This window comes from Columba livia, chromosome 2, assembly GCF_036013475.1.
Source record: "Columba livia isolate bColLiv1 breed racing homer chromosome 2, bColLiv1.pat.W.v2, whole genome shotgun sequence".
Lineage (NCBI taxonomy): Eukaryota > Metazoa > Chordata > Aves > Columbiformes > Columbidae > Columba > Columba livia.
In genome coordinates, this window is record NC_088603.1 from 127043973 (window position 1) to 127071414 (window position 27442).

General features: G+C 37.2%; 1 protein-coding gene across 7 annotated transcripts in view; it reads left to right on the forward strand.

Annotated features, from left to right (window-relative positions):
• Positions 1-27442, forward strand: part of C2H8orf34 (chromosome 2 C8orf34 homolog) — a 156254-nt gene that overhangs the window by 32388 nt on the left and 96424 nt on the right. For 5 of the 7 annotated variants that reach the window (XM_065053733.1, XM_065053730.1, XM_065053732.1 and 2 more), the window contains exons 2-5: positions 311-458; positions 1455-1586; positions 8216-8344; positions 21699-21727. In XM_065053733.1, coding sequence (XP_064909805.1) covers positions 317-458; positions 1455-1586; positions 8216-8344; positions 21699-21727 — 432 coding nt within the window. In that variant the 5' untranslated portion in view covers positions 311-316. The remainder of the gene's footprint in view (positions 1-310; positions 459-1454; positions 1587-8215; positions 8345-21698; positions 21728-27442) is intronic. The other 2 variants (XM_065053734.1, XM_065053735.1) reach the window with 1 other exon arrangement.

The following is a 27442-nucleotide window of genomic DNA, read 5'->3' on the forward strand; positions in this document are numbered from 1 at the left end:
AAGGGGCTTGTTGTGATTGGTTGAATGAACAGAATTCAGAATGGCTTAGGTAAATTTGAGCAGGTATCAGGGCTTGTGTTGTTTGATGTAAATTTCAGTGGATAAGTGACTGTATAGGCCAAGAGGACTTCAGATATGAGCACGTCGTAGGACAAAACTAACAGTAGTATGAGGAGATGCATGTTGCCACCTGTTTTCTTCAAAGTTGAAAACAGACTTTTCCTTTATAAATGCTTCTTTTTTGGTAAACGCAAGGTGACTTTAAGTGCAATATCCCACTAATTTTTTGTTTTGTTTTAATTTTCTAAAGGAGTTGATGACCAAGCTGATAACAGAGACACCTGACCAGCCAATCCCATTTCTAATTGATCACCTTCAGTCCAAACAGGGGAACCGTGGTCAGCTTCAGAGAACGTTGTCTGGCTCTGCTGCCCTTTGGGCAGAGAGTGAAACATCAGGTATGTTCTGTATTCTGGAAAAGGCTAGTCTCTGGTGTAAGCTTCCCACACTTTTGTCCCTGATTTCCTGGATGCACATGTACCTACTGCACGGCTACTACTCTGTGATTTTGAGCATGCACAATAAATCCTGTTTGTCCAATAGGTACTGAATGTAATATATATTATTGGCTATCAGCTCAGCCTATGTACATGCCATGTGAGTATAGGTCAGAGTTAGAGTGGAAACAATCACAGTCTCAGTGAGAAAGAAGGTGCATATAAAGGTCTCTTGATTCCCCTGCTGTCTTTCTTGCTTTCCATTTTTCTTTGCTTTGTTTTTCTTTTCCCTCCCATGGTGTATTTGTTCCTGAGATTAGCCTCTGTTGAGGTATTTTCTTTAATAATACACATTTTTAACAACCCGTCATTCCAACACTTAATGAGAAGATGCTATTACTACTTTATGAACTCCAGTGTGAATAATTTATGATTGTAGATCTTCAGAAGCATAAAAAAATTCTGAAATAGTATCTGGTCTGATTCTAAAGTAGAAATTTTAGCTTTGATATTCTGGTACAAGCTACTATTAGAATGTTGGTTTTGTTTGTAAAAACTGACTAGTGATCTGTTTCAGATTATAATAGGTCTGGAACAGCTGCTGATAGTCAAAATGTTAGTTGCTTGACAAACACCTTTTTATTTATATAAAATGTAAAGTTTTAAGCATAGGCACTCAAACATGTAAGTGAATAAATGGAGGTTAAGGACTTTTTGGTAACAAAAAAATCAGATGTCATGTTTTTAATGAAAAACGTATAAATGAATTTCTAAATTTTGATGTTTAGGACATGGAAGAAATGTATGTCATTTAACATAAATCACAAATAGGAGAACAAAAAGAACTGACTTTGGTTTAGACTGGAAGGTCTTGTTTTCTCTGGATTAATTGTTTATTAAGTCTTTGAAAAATGTCTCTACAAATGTTTTAATTGCCTGATTCGATTCTTTTAACAGAAAATAAAGGAACAAGGAGAGATTTTAGAAGTTATGATAAACCTTGGCAGGTAAATGCAAAAAAACCTAAAAAGTCAAAGAGCGACCTTGCTGTGTCCAACATTTCTCCACCATCACCGGAGTCCAAGTCATGTAAGAAAGCTTCACTACATTATTATTTATACATACTTCCAAGCCCACAGTATGCTTTTTTATTAAATTAAGATTGAAACAGAAAGCAAACTATGAGCAGTTGAAATGTCTAGATATATATGTTAGAAGAATTTGATTCTTGCTTTACTTTCACTTGAATTATGAATACTTAATAATACTCTATGTTGTCATCTATAGATAGGATAGAATAGAATGCTAGATAGATAAAAAAATCCCCAGAATAATATCTAGGTATCATCCACAATTTTATGTTCAGATATCAATTATGATTTGATGTTTTAGTTTGCATTGCCATATTGCATTTTCTCAGTCTCCCATAGTGTTCTTCTAACTCAGTTGGTGAGATGTGGACTGGGCAAGTGGACAACAAGTTGTGTGGAAAGTTGGTTCAAGGGGTTGTGACTGACAATGTGAAGTTCACTTGGAAAGCCTGTCACTAGCTGCATGCTTCAGGGACTGGTACTGAGACCAATACCATTTAAAAGTCTTTCTCGATGTCCTGCATGATGGAGTAGAATGTTCTCTTAGCATGTTTGTGGGTGAGACCAAATTGTGGGAAGTGGTTGGTATTCAGGGTAGCAAGGCTGCTTTTCAAAGGGAGCTCAACAGGATCGAGGAATGAGCTGAGAGGAACCTCATGAAGTTCAATACAAGCAAGTGTAAAATCCCACATCTTGGATGGAATAGCTGTGAGCAATAGTATAGCGGGGGTCTGAATGGCTAGAAAGTAACTTTGCAGAAAAAGGCCTGGGGTGCTGGTGGACAAGAACTTGAATATGAACCGACTGTGCTTCTGCAGTGCTGAAGGGTGAGATGCATACGAGGCTGCATTAACATCAGTATAGTCAGCACTATTGAGATGGCATCTGGAGTATGTCATGATAGATGATGTTGTAGCAAGTTTAGTGGAGGTCCACCAAGATGATGAGAGGGCTAGAACATGCAGTGGACAAGGAAAAAACTGAAGGAAATCTGTTTGTTAATCCTGAAGAAATGAAGTTTAAGGGGAGACGTCATTCTCACCACAAACTATGACACTGGAGGGTGGTAGACAAAGCATAGCCACATTCTTCTTCAAGGTGTGTAGTGAAAGAACAAGCAGCAACAAAATTATACTGAGAGGGTAGTCAAACACTGGAACAGGTTGTCAAGAGAGACTGTGGAATCTTCATTCAAAACTCAACTGGATAGTCTGAACAACCTGCTGTCAGTGGGCCAGTTTTGAGCAGCAGGTTGGACTAGAAGACTTTCAGAGGTCTTTTCCAGCCTAATTATCCTGTTTCCATATTTTTCTGTTTATGCCCTTTCCTATTTTTTTGTCCATGCCACTGTTTTAAACCTCAATTCCTCTTGTTATTTTTATGACTTATCCTTGCAAATATTTGTCTCTGCAACTTTTTGAAAATAACTTGTGTATTTGAACTATGTTTTTTAAATTGCTATTACAGTGTCTGGTTTCAGCCATATGCCTTTTTGCCATATCTTGCTTCTCTTATTTTCTGCCAACAACCAAATTAATACTGACATTTTTTAAGTTGTTTTTTTTTTGCTGGGTTTATGCCAAAATCAGTGAGTACCATATGCTGCTTCAACCACTCAGAGGAGCAGAAAGCAAGCATGTTCAGAAGGCATTTATTATTCTGTCCAGATGTGCACAGCATATTCAATTTGTTTTGTGCTTTCAGCTTGTCCCTCAAAACATTTTTGGGTACCACTCTATGTTTTTTTCCAAAGCTTCTCCAAAGAGGTAGTGAGGACTCATCTGAGAAACAGATTGTTTTGGGCCCACTGACATCTAAAGATTTACTCTCAGATTTGTGTTCAAAACAAACAAACAAACCCTCACACCCGACAACATAAAAAGCCCCCCAAATCTGCCAAAACATACTCAAAATTTAATGGAGTCCATCAGCTGCAATATGTTCTGTTGTAGAGCTTTTGTCTTATGACTATCTGGTTCAAATGATCCTGAACTTGTAAGTTTATTCAGAACTGAAAATGGTCATTTAATAGGAATCTTTGGAAACACCAGGAGAATTTATTTATTTAATTAGGAATTTTTTTTTTTTCCTTCAGTAGAGCAGATGTTGACTACAGTGTGCATGTTATCTCTTCTTTATGCATTTAACTTTTTTACTGGAAAGATTCCTCCTGTCCCTCTTCCTGTCTGTTATGATCTCAGTTGCACCTGAAAAAAACCCACAGAAATAAGAAACCCTGGTACTTAAGGCATCTGACCACTTGTTTGGGGTGTGCAAGAACAGAATTAAGCAGAAGCTGCTGCTGTTGTCTGGCAAGGAAGAGACTTTAAGCTAGGGCTTCTAGTGTGTGTGTGTGTGTGTGTGTGTGTGTGTGTGTATTTGTATATATATGATTATATTTAATGAAATGCTTAGATGACCACATTCTGTATTTGAAGAAGAACAAATCTGGAAGTTTCTAAATAGTTTGTGAAAGACTTCCTGCTTCCCAGCTAGCTGCTTTTAGGCTAAGTAGGTTAATCTCTTCACCACTGATCACTGTTTCACTCTGCTTCTGTTCACCATTCTCACCATGTCCCATTTACCGTTACAATGCTGTGTACTTGTAATTGCCCTTGGTCAGTCTGGGACTGTAGGCCATCATTCTCTTAACCTTTTAATGTGTAAGCACTGTGTAAACCCATTTGACTGTATTATCAAAGAGCTCTAATCTGAATGGTATTGTGGGACTTAAATACATGAATAATTTTATACTCAATAGTAACACATGTTTTTGAGATGTAATATGGTTGTAGAATGTATTATTGAAATGTAGGATTAATGAGCAACTGGTCTGATTCTGTCTGCAAATCATGTCTTGAAAAGACACATATATGTAGATAAAAACAGTACTGATCCTATACCATAATCCAGTAGAAAATAAAGGTCTGCTAATTTATGGCAGAATTCATAACTTATATGTGAATGAATCTGATGTACATTTGCTTGGGGAGGAGGAGTGCCACCAGAAAAATCAGAAATACTGGAAAGCATGTTGTTGCAGTCTTCTAAGATGTGATGGGGAAATCTCAGTTCCATAAAGGAAAAAACTAAATATTTCTATACAAATGCTGTGATGTAGATGTAATAAATCTTCTGAATTATAGGCAAACAATTTCAAGAGAAAGTGTTATATAAATCTCTCAAATAAGAGAGATGTGATTGAGGCAGATAATGTGATGGGGGATTTAAATTACTGATATGATGATTTGGAGGAACAAGTGAGTATAATAAAGAAAGAGGAAGGTCAGAATATTGTGAAAGGGTGTTACTAAGTGTGTAGTGACATATGCATAGAAATTATATATGAAGGACTTCAAACATACAGAAGAAGATTGTGTATTTCAAAAGATCTCAAGGAAGGGTCATATGGTCATTATGTAGTTCTGCATGCTTTACACAAAGCCATCCATTCGAAAATGGCTGGTGCTTGTTGATCCTGTAGTTGGGAAGATACAAGTTTATATTTTAAAAACATTGGTAAGCAAGCAGAAAATGAACCTTGAACTGTGAGACACATGCCACATGGTGTAATGAAGTAAATTTTAGTTTTAGTATCCATTCATTAGTTTGAAGAGTAGGTAAGAAGAACTGAAGAGCTATGTCTTCCCTAGATGTAATAAAAATGTCAATCAGTTCTAATTCTGCTTAATTTCCACTTCACTTTTAGTTCAATAGAATGAGCCAAACTCGTTGAAACAAATGCTGTTGAAACTCAGAAATGTTCCATGACAGTGTATCTGTTTTGATACATTTTCACTGAAGTATGAAATGGTTCACTGAAACACAGACTGTAGTACACCAGCATGCAGAGCAATTTTCCACCCTGTTTTTGACTGGTTTCCCACCATCCAAGCTTCCTGTGTTTGTGGGACAGTTCTCTGAAACCAGGGACCAGACCATTGTCTCTTAAGCAGGTTGCTCTACTTTCCAAGGATAGAGTCTTGATTCTCTCATTTTTCCTGATGCAGGTTGGTCCGTATACTCGACAGTTGCTGATCCTGGAAGCTCCACAGCTGTTGAGTAGAACTTACGTTTGTTTCATTTGGCTGCTGTCCCATTACAAATTTTATTTCAAAATTGTATGGATTCTCAAATGTTCTGTCCTTTGGTACTTTGAAAATGATATCAAATTCCAGCTTGTTGAAATTTTTTGCAACCTGGAGGCTCTAAGGTTTACTCATCTTTGTACATGGTTTAACTATCTTAAATTATTGCCTGTTTGTATTTATTGGTACTATGAGATTTCTATGGTGTGATGAGTTCAGTCTAAACATGGAAAGTCCGTCAAACTGCTAGCAGACTACAGTGAGTGATGCTGTAAAATATAATGTTGATGCACTGAAGGGAGAAAATGAAATGGCTGAAAAAGCAAGCAGTAAAGGAGCATGTGATCTCAATATAAAACAAAGGTGAACAAAAATAGAGTCCTCATAGAACTTCTTTTATAGTTTACTATATATTTACAGTTATTAAAAGTTTAGAAAAAATACTAAATGGAACATTTTGTTTTCTGTAAATAAGAAAGGATGAGAATTACTGAAACTGTGCTACTTAAGTTAATTGCTCTGGGGTCTGTGAATGGAGGCAATTCTTGGTTACACAAAAATTTAGGTAACTTTTAAGGTACTTAGTGGTTCTAAACACAGGGAATTATAAATTAAATGATTGGCATTCAACGGTATCAACAAAAGTTATAAGCTGTCCATCTGAGTAGAGGCTAGTGATAACTTAATGCCTGAAGGCCTGTATCTATTCACTAGGAACCACCATAGCTCATTATTTCCATTGTCTTCAGGAGGAAACACATGACTTGTCTTTTTCAAACGCAAAGTAGAACCAGACTCTGACACTCCAAGTTACCTCTCTCTTCCCTTGTCCTTATGAGGCTTCCTGTGTCTCTTTCCTCCTAGTCTTATCACTATAGTTCCTTTTCAATCTCTCCTTTGTCTTCAGTTTTTGAGAATTACAGTCAAATGCATTAACTTCCTTAATGGTTACCCAGGTTTCCGAGTGGTTGTTACAGATGAGGATATACTCTGGGTTGTCAGATTCTGCATAGATGTCCAGTTTGAAGGTGGCTTGGTTTATGTGTACGGGAGATGGAGTCATGTTCTTTGTGACAGAAGGACTTAAATGTTTCATTGTCCCATTTCTTTACCTGGGATGGATGGCTATTGACCTAACTTCAATTTTCCCGTATGGACTTGATCCAAAGTGGAACAGATTCTGTCTTCACACAGAGGGCAGTCAGCAATAAGGCAAATTTCAAAAGCAACAGTTATTTAACATTTTTTGTATTAGCCACCAGAACTTGAAGTCTGAGTATAATTTCCCCATACCATCATAAAAGCACTCTGAAATTTCAAATTATTATAAGATACCACATTTTTGTATTAGGAGTCTGCAGGTTTCCTTCTTAGCATGTAGTCAAAATGAAGTTTATAAGCATAAATTAGTTGACAGCTGTCAAAATAGTAAATAAAAATTTAAAAGCTGGCCAGGATATAGTGGACATTATAGGCTTTGTTTTTGAAGTTATTTTTAAGTGAGAGGTTAGCAACCACTGATAAATTCAACTGTTTCTTTCTGTTGGGAATGTGGATTAGCCATTATCATCTTCACATCAGCGTGTGCACTTCTCAGTATGGTAATGCTGTGTTTGGAGACAACCCAAAAATTGCATTTGTAGGTGAAGGCAGCAGACCACTTCGTTCAGAACACTGCCAAAAGGAACACGTTAAACTGTAGTTCCCGAGACAGCATTTTTGTTTTTCATTTCTACAAATGTTCAAAATGTTCACATTGGTCAGTGCAGCTCTGTTCATTGTGGGTCTGGCATATCTCAGAAACTCCTTCTCTTCTTTCCTACTGTTGCAGGTAAAGTTAGCTCAGCAGCTGAGACACCGATACTTGAAAGTTAAATCAAAGGCTTTTAGTGATAGATAATGAGTAGGACACAGTAAGTTCAGGATTGCTTCCCAAAGATTGAGTTTGTTTAAATATCTGAATAAAGATTATAGTCTGTACAGCATGAACAATAGGGACATATTTTGTTTCACTGTTTTTATGAACTGTTATCTACTCTTCGTGATTTTTTTTAAAGAATTGTATGTACACGTTGTTTTAAAAGTTTTATCTAAAATATTTATTTTTTCTTTTTTGATAAAATGACTAGCAAAGCTGAAAGTACCAGTTACCCATTTTCATTTTGACATTTTTCCTTGTTGGCCCCTAGGACACACAATTCTATTTTGATGTAAATGAAGTACCTTCATATGCAATATTTTATTACATTTTTATGTTATTGCATTATTTTCATTATTTTTAATAGTTAATTTAAATTATTGCTGTTTCCCAATGAATTCGGTCACAAGAATCATCCCAAGTATGCATTTGTTCATAGATGTTTTCATTTTTACTTCTCATGGACCAAAGAAAATATTTCCAGCTGTTACAACACGAGGATAGTTAAGTGATTTCCACTCAAGGTACTTGAGCTTGTAAACTCATTGTACAGCTTTTTTCCTACTGTAGGAGTCTGAACTACCAAATCTAAACTTCATCTATATATCTGTGTATATTTAGTGCCAAGGTCAATAGAACATCCTAAATGGGATTGGAGGACAAAACCGGAGAACCATGATTTTGATGAACTAAATCATATTCTTCAAGAGAGCAAAAAACTTGGAAAAGCCCTTGAGAATCTGTCTCGCAGTAAGTTGATTGATTTTAGTTTTTTAATGTAGCCATGCAGCCTGAATTGTAATTTGGAAGTATATATTGAGAAGGTGGACTAACAACTATCTAAGTATGAAATATACTGTTTGCCATGGTACATGAAGATGTCTGGGAGACATTTGAATGAGAAGTATTTTCTTTCGTCTCTCATTAAATTTTACCCTTGACATTTCTTGATTCACGGGAGAAATTGGAGACGATGAGGTCAGAAACAGTAGAATGAAGAACGGAAGATCAGTTTTGGGGAGAATTTTGAGATGCATCATTTTTCTGAATTGTGTCAAATATCCAAAACTAGTTTGTCCAAATTCCCTCTCTCCCAAATGTTTTAGGTTGATCACAGCAATAATATTCTGAGCAATTTTCATATTTAGAGTAATTATAGTAGTATAGTTACAGGGCTGTTTTCAAATCCACTTCTAGTAAATTGGTCTGTCTGCCTCTAAGGACCTAAACCAGCTCCAATCAGGGTCCAATCAACCCCACCATTGCCTGACCATGTTACTGTAATGGATGTGTGTGTTGTTTTCAAGCTTTTCTCCTTTAGAGATTTGTAACCAAGCTTAACACAGATCCAGAAAGAACTTTTTTCCTCAGAAAGGTTGATTTATGCTCTGTCTGGAGATACAAACCAATCAGATGTGAGAGTTCAATAATAAAAGACTAAATCCACTCTTCAGTCTTACGTCTTTGTCTTTTCTTGTTAATATTGTGGAGGTTCCACTGAGCTCTGGCTTCCTTATACTTTAGATACAGTTTGCAGCTTTCTGTACCTCTCTTTGTCACATAGTTTTCTAACTGGAGCGCAAAACACCGCAGCTCTTCTGGGTCTTGCACTTGGACTGAAGGTAAATGACCGGGTCAGTGTTGTTGGAGTCAGGTTTTCATAGAGATACTTCACAAATGATACATTCTTCGCAATTTCTTTCTAGTACTTGATGTTTTCTGATAATTTTATCAAGATAATAAGGAATTTTAGTCCTATATCCCAGAGTACTTTAACTCACTTGCAGCCTGATGCTAAGTTCACTTTCATGAATGTGCTCTCTGTTTCCTCATCCAGATCATTAGTGGAAATATTGTCAGACCTCTTCATGATTCCATTTCAGATCTGACAACTAGCCCTTGAAAACTACTCAGTAAGTGTGCTTTTTCCCAAGAGATGTTTATCTACCTGGCAGGGATTACACCTAGAGTGTAATTTGTTTACCGTAGTACCATATAGGACAGTAAATGAAGTCTTATAGCTGAAGAATTTTACATCTACTTCCTCCTCTCATCCACTAGGCAAGTTTCCCAGTTGAGAAAGCAATTAGACTGATTTGATGCAATTAATTCGTGATAAATTCCTGTCAGCTGGTTCTTATCACCTTTCCTATCCATTAGATGTTGATAAATTGTTTATTCAACAATTTTGTCAAATATTCTTGCTGCTGTCAGACTTAGGCTTACTGGTTAATAGTTCCCCATGTCTTCCCTTTTTCTTTTCTAAAGAAAGATACAGTATTTGCCCTTTTTTGTCCTCTACATTCCTGAAACACAGCTGCTAGTGGGTTAGAGGTTTCTTCAGCTAGTTAGTTAAGTGCTCTAGAGTGAATTTCACAAGATTTTACCAACTTGAATGTATCTAGGTCATCAGAATATCTTTCAACTGTCCATCATCTGGCTTGCAGTTTTTCATCTTAAAATCATTAGTGTTAAGCATCTGGCCACAGTTAATTTTTTTTTCATAAAGACCGAAGCAGTGGAAGTATTGAATACTGGGATTTCTTTGTATCACCAGTTATTTGCTTTCCTTCTCTTCAACATAATAGTTCTGTATTTTACTTTGTCCTCCTTTCCTGGTGTATTTGTAGTATCGTGTGGCTTGTTTTGTTCTTTGATAGTTATTACTCATTTTGCTTGTTAGCCTTATCATTTAAACAGTTACATCAGATTAATCCTAAGCTGTATGTCCTTGCTTCCAGTTTTTGTACTCCTGATTTTCAGATAATTGCAGGAAATAAATGTGTTCTGTGCTGTGATTTCTTATGTGTTAGGATGATATAAAAATCCAAAATGAAAAATGTGAAAGGTTTGGAAAAACCAGGTGTAATTTTGAAAATAAATATGTTTTTATTATTCTCCCAAATGTAGAATATGGATTGTACATATAAAATATCTTAGAAGGTTTCAGTGAATAGACATGTCTAGAACTTTAAAAGTATGAGACACATGAAAGTCATTCTGTGCTGTACCCAAACAAGCATCCCATGTAGTGAATTTTACAAAACAACATGACAAGGTCCTGTAACTACCTTGTCCACTGTTAATGCTTGGTTTGGGCAGTGTAATCAGTGTTTTGGTTCTGTAAAGTCTATGAGTCTAGTGCTACATTTGATAGTAATCTTCAAAGCAGTATGAGGCAGACACCAGGTTCAACATCATAATGTACTATCAGTGGCTTTTTACAGCACCCTCTTGTTTCATTCTTCAGTATTTTAACAGGGAAGAGTGCCATGTAAAACAGATGTTTGAAATTAAATGAATTTTCCATCAAGTCCTGGAATTCATTTCCATTTTTAAAGATAAGCTTCAAATCTTGGAGTGAGTTTCCAGAACTTCATTGCCTGCTATGCTGTGAAGTAAAATCTAGTTTCTAGTTTCTGTTGCTTCATTCAGTATGCAGTCTAGATATCTGCTTTGAGACAAACCTGTGCCATTCACACAAAATTAGAACAGCCTGGAATCTTTGGAAGCGAGGCTCAGGCGCCTCCTACTAATTATAACGGAACTTAATTATATTTGGGCCCCTCCTCCAAAATCCCAGCAAGACAATATGTTAGTAATTTTGTGCTGCAGTAGATCTGAGACACCAAAAGTGACATCACAGTCAATGTTAAAAGTGTTTTATGAATTTTGAGAGGCTGGAGAAGAGTGTTCCCATAATCGTGGTCTAAGTGCGTTGGAGCTTGGTGATTTAAGTATGTGCTTTTCCAGGGGCCTACCCATGTGGAAAACCTGGATTTTGTTTGTTTCTCTTATTAGCTGTGTGTCATTGAAGGGGATTTTGAACTATCAAGTTAATTATTTAGGGGAGATGTTGGATTATGAAGCAACATACAGGAATATGCTGCATTTCGCTTGACCATGCTTTGTTTTCTTTGATTGTAAGGTCTCTCATCTTTATTGATGTCATCCTTCTTCCTCAGTGGATCATAAGTAATGAAAGTTCCATGCTGTTTGAAATGAGTGCTCCTTCTGGCCTGTTTGTCTTGCAAAGAAAGTTAAATCTCCTGTGTAGTTAAGGATGTTGCTCATGAGTTTACCTGTCTTCACCTCCCCATCTCTGAGGATGGAAACATAGATAACAACAGATGGAAAACAGTGAATTATGAGTGTTTTGAGTGGAAAATATGAGGACTAAATCAGCAAAAGCTTGCTGCAAAGTAGGTGTGAAGTCTGCCTGTTTTTTACATCTTTTATACGAAAAGCTAAGGTTTAGAGTACATATTGAAAATGTGTACATATTGGATGTTTCAATTGACATGCAGTAACAGCATTTGATGACTACGTGTTCTACTGTGAGACTGATACTTTTTCATAATTACACATAGCCTTTCAAAAGAGAGAACCAGCGTTTTGTTAGTAATGTTTGAATCCTTGTTATGGCCAGGTGTATACCACAGATTGAGGCAAAGAAACAAATTTATCATTGTTCGAATTCAATGGACATTCTAAAGACAGAAAATGGTAGTAAATTAACATTAATTATTTGCTAACCAATCCAAGGCAGTTGGTTGAAGGGAATCCCAGAAATAATGATACCTAGCTATAACCGATAGGAAAAAAGTACTCTTGTTTCTTAATTTGAAAGGGGAGTAATCAATAAATAATCAGTAAATAAGAAAGCCATCTGCAATCTAGTAGGAAATATTGCTGGAAACCATAAAGAACTGTGGAATCAGGGAATGACTGGGTTGGAAGAGACCTCTAGAGGTCATCTGGTCCAACCGTTCTGCTCAAGCAAGGCCACCTAGAGCCAATTGTCCAGGACAGTGCCCATGGCTCTTGAATATCTCCAAGAATTAAAGATCTGTGAGTTCCTTTGTTGTCTCTCATAATGTTAGAATTTGTTGTTATTTATGCATAGCTTAGGAAAGACAAGCGTGATTTTAAGAAAAAGACAAAATACTGAAACATAAAAGATGGGGAAAGAGACAAGCAACATGAGTAAAACTCTTGTAACAATAAGGGTAAAACTAGTTGAAAAGAAGACAGAATATGTGAACAAACCACTAAAATCATGTAGTCTGTTCTGTGGATGAACCTGTGAGTATGTGGGATGTGAGAAGTTTAATATATACATCATGAACTACTTCAATGCATTTAGCATTCTCTGAAACGCATTAGAACAGGGTTTTATTTAGAAGCTTCTACACTATAGGAAACTGTTAATGATTTACACTGTGGTTATTGAAGATGCACTTGAATGGAATGCCACTAATATTTATCAGAGGGCTCTGATTTTTACTGTTGAAACCAAGGCATTTCTGATGATGATTATATAACTGTTAATGCACACCTGCATGGCATGTAACTAGACTTCTATCAATCACTTCATGAGGGGCATTGTTTTAAGACATAATACTTCAGGGTTTTTTTTCAGTCACACACAGTTGTTGCTCTGAAATGGACTTTAGTCTGTAAAAATGACTTATCCATGGTCAGTTGAGCATCTAGTCCTAAATATGGTATGCTAATTGAACCACAGAACCAGTCATCAGTATGCTGTAGAGGATTTTTCCTTTCTTCTGTTCAGGCTGAACTTTAAATTTGTGTTATTCTAGTGTGAGATCAATGTTTGTGATTTATTTCGAGATCGACATTTTTAGATAAGCTCAATCAAACCTTTAAGGAAGATAATTTTATCTCAGTACTGCAGCTGTTATCTGATACTGCCTTTGCTCATAAAATCCATTTGCTTTTAGTGTGACGTGTGAGTAATAATAGAAAATAATGGTATTTTCTGTGATTGAAACAGGAAGAATGTGAACATAATTACTGCTGTTCAATTATGAAATGGGGCTTATATGGCCAGGAGATCACTGCCACTTCACTTATAAGTATTGGTTTCCTACAACAGATGTTAAATTTTTAGTTACCTTTGAGGAGGTATTTGCCATTCTGATCTAGCCTACTCTAAGTTTCAGGAGTAGATTCTCTTTTTCAGTTGCGGTGTTCTTTTCTGGAAAGTATTTGGCTAGCTAAAAGTTTCCGTAACACTATTGCAGAACTGTGTTTGTGTCACTGTCATCTTGGATATGGTACTTTCTAATTCTTAGAAGAAGGGGATTGGCATTCAGGTGGTAGAAGGGTGAACTATGACTCTGTCCTTGGCTACTTGCTGTTGTAGGCTACCCACCTTAACAAACTTACTGCAGCCTTCACCTTTTCGTAAAATCAAGAGTTCTGAAAGATCTCCAGTGTTAATTATTTTCTTCTGAGATGACCTTGGCCTAGGAGAGTTTCTGGGACATAATGAGTTTGTGAAAGACAGGTCCTTCTTGACTAACCTGATCTTCTATGATGAGGTTACCTGATTAGTGGATGAGGGAAAGGCTGTGGATGGTGGATGTTGTCTACCTAGACTTCAGTAAAGCCTTTGACACTGTTTTCCACAGTATTTTCCTGCAGGAACTGGCAGCCCATGGCCTGGATGGGTGTACTCCGTGCTGGGTAAAGAACTGTCTGGATGGCCAGGCCCAAGTACTTGTGGTGAACGGAGTCAAATCCACTTGGCAACCGGTCACGAGTGGTGTTCCCCAGGGCTCAGTATTGGGGCCAGTTCTGTTTAACCTCTTTATCAGTGGTCCGGATGAATGCATTGAGTGCACCCTCAGTAAGTTTGCAGATGACACCAAGTTGGGTGGGAGTGTTGATCGGCTTGTGGGTAAGAAGGCCATACAGAGGTATGTGAACTGGGTGGTTTGCTGGGCTGAGACCAGTTGTATGTGGTTAAACAAGACAAAATCTGGGTCCTGCGCTTGGGTCACAACAATGCCAGGCAACACTACAGGCTCAGGGACGAGTAGCTGGAAAGCATCCTAGAGGAAGAGGATCTAGGGGTGTGTGCTGGTTTGACTGAAAGTGAGTTAGTTTTCTTCACACAGTTCGAAATCTTTCTTTTTCATAGCTAGTGTGGTCATTATTTGGAGTTAGTTTGGGAACAAGAGATAACATCCCAGCACAGAGTTAATGTTTTTAATTGCTCAGGTCTGAGAGCCAGGGATGTTCTGAGTACTCTGCCCACAGGTGTGAGGCATTGAGGAAGAGGGGCATGGATGAGGCAGAGCTTGACTGACATCCAGACTGATCAATAAGAGTATTCTATCCCATTAGCATCATGCTTCATATTTAAGGAGAGTCAGCATCTTCTGGTTTCTCTGTCTCACTTCTTGGCCTTCCTCACTCTCTTTGTCAGAGCCAGGGGAGTTCTATTTGGGACTTTCTTTAGTTCAGTCTTTTGCCATCCTGCCATTTTGCAGAGGCTTCTGGGCCTTTTTGCCTTTTTCCTGTTTTCTTCCTTTGGGATCGGCTGTTGGGACCAGGTGCTGCTTCCTGGGACTGGCTGCTCAGTGTGGATGGAGTTCGTGAGGAATTGCACTGAGTATCTTTTATTTTATATTCTATTTTATTTATATATATATATATATATATATATATATTTATATTTATATGAGTAGTATATTACTATTTTGTTATTTTATTAAACTATGTTTGTCTCAACCCAAGTTTTTCCCTTCCCTTTTGATTCACTCCCCTGTTTGGGGGGTAGAGAGGAGTGTGAGTGACTGGCTGTCATGGTTGCATTGGTAGCTTGGGCTAAACCATGACAGGGTGTTGACCAACAGCTGGCTGAACATGAGCCAGCAATGTGCACAGGTGTCCAAAAAGGCCAACAGCGTCCTGGCCTGTATCAAGAACACTGTGACCAGGAGGACTAGGGAAGTGATTGTCCTGCTGTACCCAGCACTGGTGACGCCCCACCTCGAATCATGTGTTCAGTTTTGGGCCCCTCACTACAGGAAAGACATTGAGGTGCTGAAGAGATTTCAGAGAAGGGCAACGAAGCTGGTGAGGGGCCTGGAGCACAAGTCTGATGAGGAGCTGCTGAGGGAACTGGGGCTGTTTAGCCTGGAGAAAAGGAGGCTGAGGGGAGACCTTATCGCTGGAGGGGGTTGGTCTCTTCTCCCAAGTAGCAAGTGATAGGAGGAGAGGAAATGACCTCAGATAGTGGCACGGGAGTTTTAGATTTGATATTAGGAAACAATTCTTTATGGAAAGGGTTGTGAAGATTAGAACAGGGTGCCCAGGGAAGTAGCTGAGTTACCATCTCTAATGGCATTTAAAAGAAATGTAGATGTGGCGCTTAAGGGACATGGATAAGCGCTGGACTTGGCAGTGTTAGATTGATGGTTGGAGTCCATGATCTCAAAGGTCTTTCCCACCTTAATGATTCTATGAATCTATTATTCTATGATAATATTTACTAAGTACTTTGCATTTTGTTTCTTTCTGTTTACCTGATTTGTTACTCGCCAAACCTGATCCTGATACCTGTATTCTCTACTGGAGCTACTCGGAAATTTGGATGTAGAAATACAGCAAGTCTAAAGCACAGATACTTTTGCTGGGGATTAAATGTTTTTAGATTTTTGAAGACACCAAATGTAGGAGAGATTAAATCTCTGTTTCCTAGATAGCAGCTGTACCGATGTATAGTGTTATTGTGTGGTGCCTTGAAGATGACACTGTTTCCTTTGTTCTTACGTGGCTGGACATTGGGAGGAATATTATCCTAATTCAAGATAGATGCCACTACAGAAACTTGGTACATAGTTGTTTAATAATGTAAGGACATATGCCCCTCATTGGCAGGCTGTGAATTCTGTATGCCTTCACAGAAAATCTGAGTTACTGCTGGAGCAAATATGTCTAATTTTGAAAGCTGTAAAATGACTCAATGTAAGTAAAGGAAATAATAAGAATATCTATTATGACAGTAAATAACAAATCTATTAGAAGTTCGTATACAAAAATGACTGATCTGGTTTTGTTTATGTATTTTCTGTTGGAAAGGCTTTGTTTGGTGCAACCAATGCAACCATGTTGTGTCCTTTATAATCCAAGGATGATGTGAAATTAATAATTTCAATTTACTTTGTGTTTAATACATGACATAAAAAAGCATGGGGGCTAGAATTTACTGTGCTGTCAGCTGCAGTATGGCACGAGGTTTTGCTGTGAGAAATGCAAGTACATCTGAGTTGACCTGACCCACCAGTGAGGGAACACATGCTTCACCTGGTTTGCAGTGGGTAGGGGAATGTATTGGGACAGTTAACTGCTGGCCAGTTGATGCATGATACGGTATTTCTGTGTTCATACTCAGAGCTGCAGTATTAACAATGATAGAATAATAATGCTGTTTCTGTCCCTAAGTTTGTTACAGAACCTGTGATGCACTGTGAGGTTGACAGTCCAGCCATCCACAAGTTCCCTGGCCTAGACCGATCCTGGGAGTTAATTTTGTCAAGTAGTCACAGTTGTGTTGGGGTTGTCTTAACGTGGCTAAACTCTGTTAAAACCTGTATGTCAAATCCAGCAGGCTTTGTTTGGCAAGTAGCAAAACTGGCTGTTGGGAGCTCTGTGGCCATCTTCTGGATGTTTAGGAAAGTGCATAAGCTATTTGATCCCATTGAACTGAATAATGGTAGTCTAGCATACGTTAAAGTAGGAGCATTTTATTTTCTTATGACTGGATGCACATTAGACTAGTCAGATCTACGTTGTGCATTTGCAAAAAAGCAAGTCTTAAAAAATTGCAACAAATTCTTACTTTCTGTTATCTCTTCCTATAATTATTTAGGGACCACAAAAAAGCAAAAATGAATAGATGTCTCTGAAGTTTCACAACTTGCATTCTTATCAGAACACCTGTTCTGTGATTTCAGGTGTGTATAGCATATGAAGATCTTTCAAGTTTTTAAGCTACTGTAAAGCTGATCGGGAATCATGCAGCGGACAGGGATTTTATGACTTGATATTTCAAAAGCACCCGAACTAGTATGCTGCCTACTGTTTTGAAAATTAATTTTATGCTGTTGAATTGAGAGCATCAAAGTCTAAAAATAATTCTTCAAAGAGGAATAATATCACTGAGTGGAGAGATATTAGGTACTGGATTCATTGTACTTGCTGCAGGAGAGCAGCAACAAATAAAACTCCTCTGCTAAGAGCTACATATAAAAGAGCTAGGCATTTTTAAGACTCATGGAATTATTTTTGACAGTGTTAATTTTTCTTTTAGAAGAATTAATTTCCTGGTAAACTAGAAATTAAGCAGAAAGTTTTTTTTTTTTTTACTGTGTAATATACTCATTTTAGACTCAAATGGATTTTATTTCATTAAAACATGGTGCAAATACATTTTGGGAGGTGGCATTTTCATCAAAGATGTTCTGATGCTGTAATTATAACAATCTTTATTTCTCCATTCTTACCATTGTGCTGCTTCAGATTACCATAGGAATAGAAGGTTTGGAACAGAAATCTGAGATAACTCTATAAAGAATGGTTCTAGTAATCCATGCCAATTAAAAAAAAAGGCCTGTCAAACAACTGGTTTAATATTTTAGGTGTGAAAAATCCACAAGGTGCATTGTTAATACAGTGAGATATCCTATTGGGCAATCTGCTTAATGTAGGCATGATAATAGTAATTAAAATATACTAAGTATTAATAAATTGCATTGTTATCACATTGTCTGGTAGTCATGTTTCATTTAATTCTAGTGTGTCAGGCCTTTCTTGCAATCAGAAAGTACCTTGTTCTTCCAGTTCTCTTCAAAAACCCAGCTATTGACAGGATGGAAGTGTTCCAGTTGAGAGAGGCTGTGTTGGCATGAACAGCCCCACTTCAGGTTGGTTGCTGATCAGAGATGGCAGTAGTTGTGGCTGTGGAGCATTTCTAAAGGATTGTGAAAGTGTATTCAGACCAATTACTTTGTTTCAGCCTCCTTACAGCACAGAGAGTCATTACACTCAAAAGTAGAAATGAGTGCCCTCAATCTGTCTGTGTAATTCACCAGCCAGCTGAGTGGGCTGGCTACTTGTGATGCCTGATCAAAATTCAGCACCCTTAATTACTTGTAAAAGGGAGGATTTTTAAAGACATAAAATTGGCAGTTAGGTAGATACCTAACTAATTCCTGGTATAGACCTTAGCTGATGGTGGCAAGCAAACCTCTCACCCCGTTAGTTGGAACACTGCACTTTCTCAATGCAAAAAGTCAGAATGGTAGGACTTTTGTATAGTTGTCAGTCATAGTCTGATCTAAAACTATAGCAAATGTTGTCTGTGAGAAACAGCTGCTATGAGAGAAAGGGTAAAGCATACTCCATTATTTCTGAAGGATTTGCCTCTGACATCAGAAGACCTGGCCCAACAAAGGCAGGAGAACTTTTTCAACAGTCCTCTTTTTATTTGCTGCTCAGTGACTTGAGGCAGAGCAATCATGAAGCAGCCCTGATACTTCCGTTCTCTGTGTTTACCATCATGCATTCAGGCTTTAAATGCTTTAAACTCAGAGAAGTCAGAAACAGTCATTCCTAACAACTTAAATTCTAACAAAGCCATTGGATTCAAGCTTGAACAAACAAGATTTTTTTGGTATTAGAGCTTTCTGGTGATTTGGATTAAGTTGTGGTGAAAAAATGCTACAGTTTGAGGAAGTGACCGATTTGTTAGATAAGAAGTGTTTAGTGCATGGACATTCTGGCTATGTTTTGCCTAAACCTGAAACATAGCTATTTCCATTTAGAGTAGTTTCATTATTTGTTGTCAAATATACAAAATAAGTGAAAAGAGGGTTTTCTTTTTGAAAGACACCGGTCTCTGGATATTAGCAATTACATGAAGCAGAGGTAGCGACCATTGTTACCATTACTTTGTAGAATCCAAATATTTGAAATTGTCAATGTATTACCTGAAGATAAAGTAAATGACAGTAACCTATTTGGCTGCTGAAAAGTCATGAGTGTGCTAAGGTTTAAGAGAATGACAGCATTCTGAATATTCCTGGGTGATAATTATGGCTGTCAGGATTCTGGATTAAGTTTTGGGTGTGTTTTGTCTTTTTTTTTGTTCTTTGTTTTATTTGTTGTTGTTGTTGTTGTTAAGGTAAGTATGCAGTGGGTTTAATTTTTTGAGAAACTGGAGTCCATATTATTCCACCTGAGAACTGCACCCAAAAAATGACCTCACTTGTAATTTTCTGTCCACTGCACACAGGTGGTTTGCAAGTTCCCCCTTCTCTCAACTTTAGCCATGATATTTTGTCAGTTTGGCAACTGCAAAAGAAAATTAGTAAGAGTGGGCACCAAGTGTGTGATGCATTAGTATCTTGGAGGAAAATGAGAAGCTTTTTTGCACCCACCTTTTTATGGGTGAATTTATCCCGGTCTTTGCTATTTAAATTATATTATCACTAATTAATGGAGTTTTGTTAATGTTAATGGGGTTCAAGCCATAAAATAAAGATCGGTATGACCAACAGTATGGTAAATCCCACCTCCAGAAGAATCACCATACCAAGATTACTGGAACAAGCTCCTTAAGAAATTTCTTCCCAAGAATAATCCTTTTTCTTTTCTCTTAATACCACGTCAGAGAGAGATTAAATGGGTTGGTGGGTTTCATTCTGTGATTGCACAGGTAGAAGTTTTCTAAACTTCTAAAATTTTATTTTGGCTGCTGTCACTCTGTGTGCTTACCTAAGAAATACAGTTTGGGGCTTGAAGGAATTAATAAGACATTAAAGTCCTGTTGAATGATTCAGGTTGGTGCAACCTGCTGATTGTACTGTATGGATATCACTGTAGTGTCCGAGCTAAATTAAAGTCTGAAGTTAGTTAAACAGGTTATTTGGTGTGAGGGATAGAGGGTTAGGCAAAATGGTTCTTTTTCAAAATAATTTGCTTTAGAACTATTGAATGACTGAAAATATTCTGTTAACTCCTGGCATATTTCTTATGTGTTGATGAGGTCTCAAAAATGCAATTGCGGTTCCCCTAGCATCTGACTGTTTTTTAAAACAAAGATCAATTTAAGGAAGTCATCCAAACTGAAAATTAGCAATATAGAGTTAATGATTAAAAGTACAGTAAAAAACCCAATGAATTCATGTAATTATGGTATACCAAACAGTAGGAAATAAAAATGCCATGGAAATAAGCTTATACTGCTATAATCTTTAGTGTGATTTTAGAAAGAATAACTTTTCATTCAGCCGGTGCTACTTATTTTGCAATATAATCTCTAACATTCCTTGGAAGAGGTTGTCTTGATAATATGATATGAATTAGAAAACAACTTTCAAGTGTGTGTTTTTCCTATGCGTGTTCTTCTCCACTTAATTTTCACCACCAAGAAATGCTTGTAGTTGGTTTTTGAATTGAAATTCTAACCTGGATATGTCTCTTATCAAACCTCATAGGAACCTGGGAAGTGCTTTGCTTTCAATATGTCAGAATTTTTAACGATAGCATTAAACGTATGATTACTTGATCTCTCAATGTGATATGACTGAGGCATGTAGCATGTAGCTCTGTTAAAAATTCTGAGGCCAGCTGTACGTATTTAATGTGCTATGAGATAGTCATAACTGAAAGAAGGAGCTAAATGACATGATGGAAACAAGCATAGGAAAGCCTCAGGCAGGCATAAGCAGAAAGGACAAGAACAAATAAATTCTTTTTTAGAGGATTCAGATAAACCATGAAGCATTTTATTGTGAAATTTTACTTTGCGATTTTCCTCTCTTTAAATTCTGTCTGTTTCATGGAATTGTTTCTACATTGAACCATGAAGAGAGGAGAGTCATATCCATGTTGCCCTGTAGTTGCAGCATGATGTTATGCATGCTGATCAGGGTGAGATTTGCATAATAATGTGTCCATATGTAAATATTATGTTGCTAGTTTAATTTTACAAAGTAGGTAGAAGTGTACTTAAGCTTGTTGTCTCTTTACTGGCACATCTGTTTTCAGTTGCATAGTTTTTTGAAAATTCGTTTTGATAATATTGGAGCTGATGAAAGTTAAGAGTATAGTGTTTTCAGGCAATTTCACTAATGGACCGAAGTGTGATACATTGTGTGGCACAGCAGTGTGCAGAGAACAAAATGTAAACTTTTCGGAGTGAACTCTACTTTTACTTACTGTAGTAAAATACATGTTTAGAAAGAATTTTTCCAATTATTTATTTTTTAATCTGTTCTGTTTTCAGGCATTGCTATTTCTGATGAACTTGATAAGGTAAGATTTACTATATGCCCGATTAAAAGTACAAAAAGATAGATTACTGTCATAACTTAGATGATGAGAGCTGCATCTCCCTGTCCTGGCATCAACACTTCAGTTCTGTTGGGTTCAGAGGAAGTTTGGGTATGGAAGGGTTTATAGGTAAGTACTCTATATGTTGATACATTAAGAGCTTGATCCAGGATGGACTTTCAAATATGGAAAAAAAAAATCTCACTGAGTTTAAGGGACTCTCATGGGGGCCATATAAATGCTGTTGATCTTGATACCATCTTTGCTTATTATAGCCTGTTGGGTTACTTTGTGTACTTTGGGAGTTATTTAGCTTTACATACCTTTTATTCATGAAGTCATGAATTCTGTATTCTCAGGTATGATTTCTGAGAATATGTAGGAATAATTTTTGTTCCTCAGATTTGATCAGGAACGCACAGGGCATAAAGATCAGTCTTTACTTCCTTTCTGAATGCAACAAACAATTATCTCTTCTGGTTTGGTCCTTTTGATACATTACACAGTTAACATGAATTTTAGTTTTACCTGTAATGAATTCTATGCTGAAAGAGTAATCAAGCTCATTTTTCAAAGTTCTAAAGGAAGCAGAACACCTTTATTTTCCTTGTTCTCACCAGTGAACAGCAGTACACTTGTAGTGCCAAGAATTTTTTGTTGCGTTCTTGGTGTCAGAAACCATTGCTCAGGGAAATAAGACAAAAGGTATATAAGACAGAGGAATAATGCCTAATAGAGAAGACAATTTAAAAAATATCTTTGCTTTCTCACGATAAAATGAAGGCGTGAACCTTTCTGACACAAGTGCATATAAAATAGCTCCACTGGGTTCTCTGGGAAAGGCCAGTTAGACAAGATTGATCACTGTTACCATGCAGTCATTTGCATATGGGGCTGACGTTTCAAAACCATGGTCTTTACTTATCATTTTTCCCTTGATCTTGCTTTATCTTTTTGCTCATTTTAAGAGTATAACAGTATCTAAGTCTTCCTACCATTTCCTTAACCGTGCTCAGAAGTGATGAGAAATGCAATTAGAAAGTCCTTCCATTAGAACCCTTATCTTTGAGAATACTTATGAAGAACTCTTCTTCATTTGGTTTTATTTGTTGAAAAAAACCTGTGTAATACTGTTTGTGGGAGGAAAAAGATGTTTTGGGCTAGAGCTTGTTATCACATACTTTTAACATATTACTTAGGAGATATTTCTGTGTTTATTTTTTTAAAATGATGATATATTATTGTTTAAAAACATTCATGTTTTTAAATTTAATTAATCAGTGTGAAAATTGAATGGAGAATATAATTGTTGAATTTACTCAGGATCCAGTCTGAGCAAGAGTTAATTTTATTCTTGTTACTGTATACTTTATTGTTTATGATTTAAAATTGGAAGGTGGTAGGTTTTTCTTAATAAGACTTGATATCATGTTATATACATTCAATAGCATACATTACCTGACACCTTTACAATACTGTATCTGCTTTAACATTTGTTTCTGATGTTCTTGAAATCAAAAGTTGTTTGTAAAATAAAAAAAATATCAAACGATAAAGCTCTTACCATGCTTCGTTTGTGCTGTATTGCTCAGTAGGCTTCCAGGATAGATTTACAGAAGGAGCACAATTTTTTTTGTCTCCATGGGATTTAGTGAACTTAATTTCCATTTCTTATTTTGCCCCTTAAGGATTCTTAGTGGACGTAAAAGCTAGTTCTGTGTTAAGAAATTGAGCATAGCCAGGACCATCCTGTGAAATCGTGCCTCCTAGGAATGGTCCCTTGCATGAGCCAATTCTTGTTCCTGTGACTTGTTTCAAAGTGTATTATTTGGCATGGGCCAAAGGCAGCCAAAGACTATCTGATAATGGTAGGATTTGGTTCCCTTTTACCTGCACATGTTCCCAGGTGATGTCTATTTTTCAGGTATAAGTGTGGTCAAGTTCATTGTAATTCCTTTCCCAGAAATACATGCTGATATGACAGATTCCTTATCTAGGCTGTGGCAGCACTGAATGATTTTTCAAACCACGTTCATCCGTGGTTTGAATTAACCATTCAACCCTTCAGGTGCATGTCATGGGTCTAGAACAGCATGCCCAAACTTGGCATTGGATTCTGTTAGAACATGGCATTACATAGGTGTCATGAGAGACGTAAAACCAAATGATAATTTCCCCTGTGTGTTCTTCCTTGCTGTATTTTCCTGACAATCAGGAACATTTTAGGAGATAAGGACAGAGCCCATGATCCTGCTGTTTTTTCTGTGGTTTAGATTATGAACTTGGGGAAAACAGAGAATGCCTGTGTATGTTTATTTTGTTTGCCATTATGTAAGTATTTTGTTTTTTTTAAATCTTCCTTTCTCGCTCCAGTAACATGTAGATGCCTTTGTCAGGAGAGTAACTGGGCAGTATTGTTGGTTGATGTAACCCCTCTTCCAAGTAATCCAGTTAATTAGTTAGTTGCTTAGTTACTCCAGCATTTGGATTTGGAAAACCGGTTTGCTCTGAATCACAATCGCTTTTGTGGAAGGGTGTTTCATTTAAGCGGATTCTTGTCAAATATCAGCTATTATTAGCTTTGTGCCAGTAATTAGGGCTTCAGTCCAAGACAGAGGTAGAGAAAATACAAGCAGAGAAGGTCAGTCTTTCAGTCACAATGGAAGCTTTCAGTTCGATGTAGTATAATAGAATTTCTGAGTTTAATGGTGTCATTGCAAAGAAAAAGGAAAAAAAAAAAAAAAAAGAAAAAATCCTAAGATTACTGCAATTAAAACAGACTTGTTGTATAGATTCACTCCTTTTTCATCTCATTTAATTCAGACTTGCAGAGTTTGGTGTTCTGTCTCTCTTGAATCAGCCCACCTCTCTGGAAGCTACGTAAAATCAGCAACTGACACTGCAAGTACGGTGTGTAAAGAAAGAAAATGAGAAGGGGTGCCTTGTGACTCACAGATTTTAAGGCTAAAGTGCAGAGTTAATATAATACAAATTTCTGAATCAGCTCATCCTCCTTAACATGGAACAGAAACTACGCATGGAAGTGTGTGGTTTCCTAAAGCTCCTCAATAATGTGAAGAATTTCATGTAAATGAAGGAAAAGAGCTAGGATGTTACCCTTTCTGCAAAATTCACAGAATTCTAGGCTGACTAAAAAATTCGAGAGAAAAAAAACCCTGAGTGAGTTGTGAATTTCAGGTGTTTTTTTTTCTGGGTCTTTTTGAACACTTCCATGGGAGTTGAAAGCTCAAATACACACTAAAGTATAGAACAGCCATACTACTGAAACTCCAGTGTCCTAGGTGAGTGCTCTGACCATGGGGCTACCGATGATGTGCTTCCTCTAGAATTTGCTGCTCTTGGAAGACGCTGCTTGTCTATATGTCACAAAATAAACTGTGACGTACGTTGCACTGTAGAATGTCTGTATTGTAAAACACGTTGAGGCAAAATGTAGCCAGGATGCTACAGTGCGAAAATATGTTTAAAATGGGTTTATATGTTTGTACCCATTTCAGCAATGTTTCTTAACCAGACCATGCAAAAAAAGGAGTCATGCCTTTTACCTCATGCCACAGTGAGAGACTGACTAAAATATTGTCATTTTAATGCAATTTTAAAGGACATAGGGGAAAGTTTATTTATCTTTTGGCTTGTGATTTTTTTGAAGAATACTTAGTGAATATTTTTCAAGCTTTTTTAAAAACTTCAAATACAGAGACTGGAAATATTTTATTTTTAAACAGATGAGATTTTAATGTAATCCAAATAGTCGATGGATTGGTGCTTTACTTTAGACTCATGCAGTGGAGCTCTCACAGATAATGTGAGACCTGTCATAACATTGTGAGATTTGACTGGAATTCCCAACAACGTCTTTCAGTCACTTTAAACATTAATAATGGGAGACATCTAAGTGTCAGGGATCCAGAATCAGGCTCCGATGAAAAGGGTCTAATAATTCCTAACAGATTTTTGACCCTCAATGTTAATATTTAAACATTTTTTTCTGTGCTGTGTATAGGGTATAGGTTCTTATATGTAGTATTACTACAATGAACACAGGTTATAATTGATAAAATAGAGGAAACAACTACTCCTAAGACATAAAAATAAATTTCTGCTCACCCCAAAATATTTCTCACTGTGGAGGTACTCTCAAAATCCATATCAGAAATGAGGAATAGTGACCTTTTAAAACTATGCTTAAATAACCATGCATTAATGTTGTACTCCCTGGTAGGGGTTCCATACTGCACCCACATCTCAGCCCAACTTGAAGATGAGATTCAGCTGTCCTCCAGGCTTTTGCTTCTTCTCCTGGCCTCCACATACAGGAAGCTTGAGTGTGTCAAGTTGGTAGCCACTGATGTGGAATGATAAGTGGATGACACCTGGACTGCACCATAAAATAATCTTCTAGGTTCATTTAGTGCAGATTTAAATACCTACCTATCCTGAAAATATTTTCTGTGCACTAATGTCACTGTCAATTTCTTCTGTTATTTATAGGGAAATACAAATTGGAAATTAGTTAAAATGCTAAGCTTTATATATCAAAAAAGCCCAAACCAAAACTATGAAAACGTGTTTGAGAACAAAATACTTTACTGGAATTTAGTGAAGCTTTTGAAATAAGGTGCCAAATAAACGTCCTGGTGTTCTGAATAAAGCTGTCTCTGATTCTCCATTTTACTGTTTTCACTGTGGCTGCTTATACAGTTGAAAGGAGGAAAATGAATTAGGTCACTGAAACGGTGTTGTACTAATCTAACAAGATTCAAAAAGGAAAGCAAGGTGATAAAGTGAGGCAAAGCGTGACTATATAATGTGAATTACATTTCTATTAAGTAGTGTATGAAAGTGCTACTGCAATCCCTAAAATGTCTAGAAAAGAAATCAGTATAACAAGGATGGACACAGCATTCATGGTTTACCTATTCATATGCTGATGGTGCTGTGCGCAGTGTCAGGAAAAACTTAGGATACTGAAAAAGGGCAAATTTTCAGGTGCTTTTCATTTCCACTTCAGGGACTGAAAGCTTTTAGCAACATTGACACTGCCAGTTGTTGCAAGTTTAACTAGCTCCAGGAACCATTTTTATTAATTATTAGAAATTATCCTAGGGAGAAAGGGAAGGGAGAAAATGGCTAGAACAGCAAGAATAAACCTCAGAAGAGGCTAAATGGTTCTTCCTTAAGCTGATGTAAGCACCTTGTGTAATGAAGGCATTGCAGGCAGTGGAATCATCTTTTCTCCTATCTCATAGGCATATGATGGTAGTCACAGCTGTGACAGGTTACACCTGTCAAGTGACGAGAGGCCACTGTCATCTAGTCTGCATTACCTATGACACAGCACCAGACAGATGTACACAAGGTGTATTTGTAAGTACCTAAAAGAAAGGCACCAGTGGTTAGGTATTCTAAAACCTCTGAAGCCGTAGTGTTTTCCTCAGATTTCTCTCTTCTGTACTGGCTGCATTCCATTTTCAGTGTTCCTTGGTGTCACGTCAGCCCTGCAGAAAACAGACATTGTGTAAAAAGTGAATTAGTCAAGTGATGGAGAGCTCTGGCGAGACGCACGGAGTGCGGTGATGCACTTGGGCATGCTACACAGCAGAACAGCAGAACAAGGGTGAATGTGTCTAAGCCAGGGCCGGGGTCACATTTGGCTCTGTCAAAATGGACTCTTGG